The 5,101-nt window shown below is 42.2% G+C and overlaps 1 protein-coding gene across 1 annotated transcript; it reads left to right on the top strand.

Moving 5' to 3' along the window:
- Window positions 1–1,605: 1,605 nt before the first annotated feature.
- nudt21 (nudix hydrolase 21) lies at window positions 1,606–4,846 on the top strand. Its single transcript, XM_071525195.1, has 7 exons — window positions 1,606–1,888; window positions 2,262–2,462; window positions 2,559–2,622; window positions 2,703–2,792; window positions 3,539–3,614; window positions 3,779–3,893; window positions 4,428–4,846. Exons 1-7 carry the CDS (start codon window positions 1,767–1,769, stop codon window positions 4,447–4,449), a joined length of 690 nt encoding a protein of 229 aa, XP_071381296.1. The 5' UTR covers window positions 1,606–1,766; the 3' UTR covers window positions 4,450–4,846.
- The last annotated feature ends 255 nt before the right edge of the window (window positions 4,847–5,101 follow it).

The following is a 5,101-nucleotide window of genomic DNA, read 5'->3' as shown; positions in this document are numbered from 1 at the left end:
AAAATGTCCTCATTCATAAAGCTTTTCTTAATTTATTATTACTTTTGTTCTCAAGAAAAATGTCTAGAAAAACCAACGTGGGATTCATAAAATAATGTGCAACCCCTCGATTTTGTACACGCCCTCGGGCATTTCTGATCATGAATGCCAATTGTTCATACATTGGATTTGCATACCTGTTGATGTTGATCAGAGATACGCACCTTGCATGAAATTAAAAAGAAAGGTTTGACTTTAATTTAGACTCTAAAAAGCGCATAGTAACTCGAACTAGGCGCAGTTTATTAGCTCCAGGGCGCTGTCAAACAGACTGGGGGGATATAGCGGAGACTGCGCTGTCAGGTGTTCAGTCATCAGCGGAGTTGGACACTGTTTTAATTCCAGCAGCATCTCCATTAGTCCTTATAGGCTACAGTATAAAATGATGCTGATTTTTACAAGAGCTTTCTGCCTGTACTGTCCATCCTACAGCACACCTGTGGCGCGCTCTGCGGAGCGAGTGCCCGCATGACGGTAATAATATGATCGCTCCTGAGGGTCTGATGCTGTGTTGGACCGGGGTTTCATCAGCCATGTGTTCAGGGAAAAACCTCTATCACCTACAGACAAACTAGTCAGCCGTGACGCCCTGGTTAATTTAACTTCCATCCAGTCAGTGGAAAAGCTCACTAAAATGCGCCGTGCGTCTCCAGCGGCACGCCGGCAAGATGCACGAGCACCCTGCTGCTCTGCAGCACCAACGAGTCGTGACTCCTCTTGGCTAGCACATTAAGATAAATGGGGCCCATTACAAAATGGGCAGGGTACATAAAGATTGCAGACTTCTGCATGCTCCCAGACTCTTCATCACTGTTCCTGTCCTCATATTTCTCACTACTACTCCCTCCCAGGAAGGAAAGATGAAGTGGGAAGGAGGGGGAGGCAAGGAGCAGAAGAGGGATAAAGTTGAAGTTCTTGTGCTTCAGCGCTTTTTTAATTATGGCCACACGCCAATTAATGTCCCGCCAATTAAAGAACTTTTTACTCAGTAGCTATATATTGAAATATAAAATGTTCTTTGAGTAAATTTCAGGAAATGTTTTAGGCAGCTTACCTCATCTCCTTCACTGAGACAGCATGGGCAACACAGAAGCAGTTTCCTAGTAACAGAGGAAAGGCAGTGGAAGAAAGGAGTCAGTCCTGCAGACTTTTTGGTGTTCCCGTGGTGGACTGGGAAAGCCTTTATTATTACAGGTTAAACTCAAGCTCTCTTTTAGGTGTGCTCTGTGCACAAGAGTATAAAGAAAGAAAAACATTGCAATTATGTCAGTGTATAAGAGTGATTAACTACTGGATATTCTGTGTCTCAAGGTAAATAAATGTTCTGATTATTCTTTCCTCCTTAAACATTAAGTTTACACTAATCATGTTTTGCTGAAACCATGAATCAAAGGGCATTTTAGGCTCTTTGATTCATGGTTTGAAGTTTTAGTGAATAGTGACTAGGAATAAATGACAAAAACGAGTCCACCCTTCAATCTAAACCGCTTGCAGTTCACCTCCAGACCAGCAGGTGTCGCTAGTGAGGACACTGCGTGAGCGTTTACTAAACACAAATAACCCGGAAGAGGAGGGGTGAGGGAAACGACGGCAGACAATTTTGTGGATGTTCCACGGAATTCTTTATAACTTGCTTTGTTATTGTGATAATTGAAGCAACCCGCATACCGACTACCAACTGACGTACATTTGCAGGGAGATTTAACCACGTCGGGCAAACGTTAGAGATGTCGGTTGTGCCTCCCAGTCGCTCCTCCACCGGCTGGCCGCGCGGTGGGTCCGTGCAGTTTGGGAACAAATACATCAGCGGCCCCGCGAAACCTCTCACACTGGAGAGAACCATCAACCTGTGAGTACTAACGTTATTTCACCAAGCTCAGAGTTGGAGCTAGGTAGTGTGAAATGCGTGAGTCTGTTAGGTTAACTTCAAAATTGAGTCTGAGGCTTTGGAGTTGGATTCTTAACAGGAAAGCCCGCTGCGCCGAGCGTAACGCAAATCAACAAGGAAACTAAACCTCAGTGTATTACGCGTTTCTTGTAACTTCTTTAATAGGGATCGCTTTTTCAAATAGCCTATCTCCTTGGCTTCTGCAGTGATTGTAGTTCTTATTAAGTTGACATACCTGTAATGAGCTATTGTCATACTGAACAACAGAAGGATGAAGGCAACAGAAGGCATTAATGTGTGTGTGTGTGTGTGTGTGTGTGTGTGTGTGTTTCAGATACCCCCTTACCAACTACACATTTGGCACCAAGGAGCCTCTGTATGAGAAGGACAGCTCGGTGGCAGCCAGGTTCCAGCGGATGAGGGAGGAGTTTGACAAGATGGGAATGCGGAGGACGGTGGAGGGCGTGCTCATCGTCCACGAACACAGACTGCCTCACGTCTTACTGCTGCAGCTGGGCACCACGTTCTTCAAACTGTGAGTGTGAAGCCCCTCGGCTGTTCTTCTCGTCACTGTGGTTGGTTTCTGCAGGTTTGTGACACGTCACTGATGATGCTCGCCTCTCTCCTGCAGGCCCGGTGGAGAGTTGAGTCCGGGAGAAGACGAGGTGGAGGGTCTGAAGCGCCTGATGACTGAGGTAGCTACATCTTGCCCACTTTAAGCTTCTTGTTGCTGTGGTAATGGTGCGGTTTACATTGCTTTGTGTTTGTATGTTAGATCCTTGGGCGACAGGATGGGGTGAAGCAGGACTGGGTGATTGACGACTGCATTGGCAACTGGTGGCGCCCCAACTTCGAGCCTCCACAGGTGAGTACGCTCAAAGACAGCAGACAGTTCACAAAGTTGAGGGTTTGGTGCAAAAGGGCATAAGTGACTTTTTGGCATAAAGAATATTGTATGTCACTGGAAAGCTCTTGTTGAGCTCTATCAGATGGTCAGAAGAACACATTTGTAATCGTAAACAAAATTAAAATGTTAAAAAGTTAAAATACCAAAGGACTCAAGTGAAAACCCTGGATTACATTTGGTAAAAGTTATGTTTTGAATAAAAAGATACATTTAAAGTTTTGGTTTTGCTCTGAAACTGTCACTTATGCCCCTTTTGCTCTAAACCCTAGATATTTCCCACCAAGAACTTGTCCCCAAACATGGTTGAATAGTTTGAATGGAATAGTGAATAGTTTCCTACGACCTGGCAAATAAGTTATTGTGTATGAATCAGGTTCACACTAATTACCACAAATCAGTCTGATGTGGAACTGCAGTTCCTCGTTGCTATCCCTCTCACCAAATATGCCGGGAGTCGATGCAGAACTGACAGTGTCTTTGTTCTAAAAATCAACAGTTCTTTCAGTTGGCAATCTACAGATTCTGAATGCCTGTTGAGTGATCAGAATATTTGATGTCTCGCTTCTCTTTGGTTCATTTATATAAACACTGGTACTGCCCAGGTTGAATTTTCTTCAGTCATTCAGCCATGATATATACAGATATAGAGTTCATATAATTATGCATGCCGTTCTGAACTCATGTGAACCTGTTTGTCTTTTCAGTACCCTTACATTCCAGCCCACATCACCAAACCTAAGGAGCACAAGAAGCTATTCCTGGTTCAGTTGCAGGAAAAAGGTCAGTATTTCACAACGCAACTTTCTTAATTATTTGAGGACTGGAGTTAAATAGATGGAAAAGTGTAGATTGAGATCAAATTAAGAGGGAAAGAGACAGATGGATATCTTCCTACATAGCATAGTTTCCCTTTTTGAAATTTGTCTGTGATTTGTGTCCCACAGCCCTGTTTGCAGTCCCCAAAAACTATAAACTGGTGGCCGCACCGCTCTTTGAACTATATGACAACGCTCCTGGATATGGACCAATCATTTCCAGTCTACCGCAGCTACTGAGCAGGTATTGTTCATATTTTCTCGCCTATGTGTTTGGGGGAAAGTTGGTCTAATAGTGTAAATAGTCTGAGATTAAACTGAAACTAACATTTATTTTAGGGTTGGTCTCTTTTTCATTGTCACATTGGCTGCATTTGAGAATGAATGTCCCAGATTCATTATCATTACAGATGATTAGTAGGAAAACTACATGAATCACACTTTTTTTTCAAACATCTAAATGTGGTAAAAATTCACGTTTGTCTCAACGGTTGCCATTATGAAGGTTAATGTGAGTGTTACTGCACTGACAACAAAATGATTTGCCATGATGGGTTACACATGTATGTATTCAGATATATTTGGGGACTTTGACTTGGCACTTGCATGAACTTCGGGAATCGTATTGGAGGTGTGTAGGTAGTAGGGGTTAAAGTTAAGAGATAGATGAACATTACTTAATAAACCTATAATAATCATGTTATCCATGTGGCAATAGATCTGTTCACTTCACTCAAAGGGATTTTTTCCTAACAATCTTTGTTATTTCTTTGCACAGGTTCAACTTCATCTACAACTAAATTGTGTGAAAGCGAGTACAACGTATTGCTGTCTCTGTGAGTGCAGCCGTGCCTGGGTGAAGTTCAGAGACGAGAGAATGATGTGGACAAAATGCTGCTCATCTCTGACTCAACTTTCACATGAGAACAGCTCATCACATCAGGTTTATGGACAGTGCACTGGCTAGTTTACTGTTAATAGAAGAATATGTCTTGTGTTTTTTTTTTTTTTTTATCTGAAAAAACAAAGTTTTGTAGAATGCGAGTCCATATGCCAGTGTGTTGAAAACCTGATTTTATGCCCCTCAGAAGAGGGCAGCGTTTGATTAAAAAAACTACAGCATTGAGTTTCCTGTTGTTTTAACGTGTAATGATGTTGTGCTTTTCTTTTTTTAAATAAAGCAGTCCTTTGAATATGCTTTTCTAAGTCCAGTGAGCGAGCGACTGAGTGATACTAAAAGAATTTTCAGAGCAAATTTTAAGGCTTTTGGGAAGTGATTTTCAGGTTTGCTAAAATTTACTGTGAGCCTATCGCCTAACAAGTTGAAGATTTGTTGAAATGGAGATTCTGTAACATTTAAGTGTTCAATATATTCAGTCCCAACAGAAAGTCCTGATGCTACCAGCCATCCATACATTTGAGTCTTTACATTTTAATCAAAATGGCACAAAC

The sequence above is a fragment of the Centroberyx affinis genome, unplaced genomic scaffold, assembly GCF_046629955.1.
Source record: "Centroberyx affinis isolate AG114_WGS23_722 - 3 ecotype Tasmania unplaced genomic scaffold, CSIRO-AGI_Caff_v1 ptg001273l_1, whole genome shotgun sequence".
NCBI lineage: Eukaryota > Metazoa > Chordata > Actinopteri > Beryciformes > Berycidae > Centroberyx > Centroberyx affinis.
The sequence above is the reverse complement of the archived record's forward strand: the minus strand, read 5'-3'. Positions and strand labels throughout refer to the sequence as shown.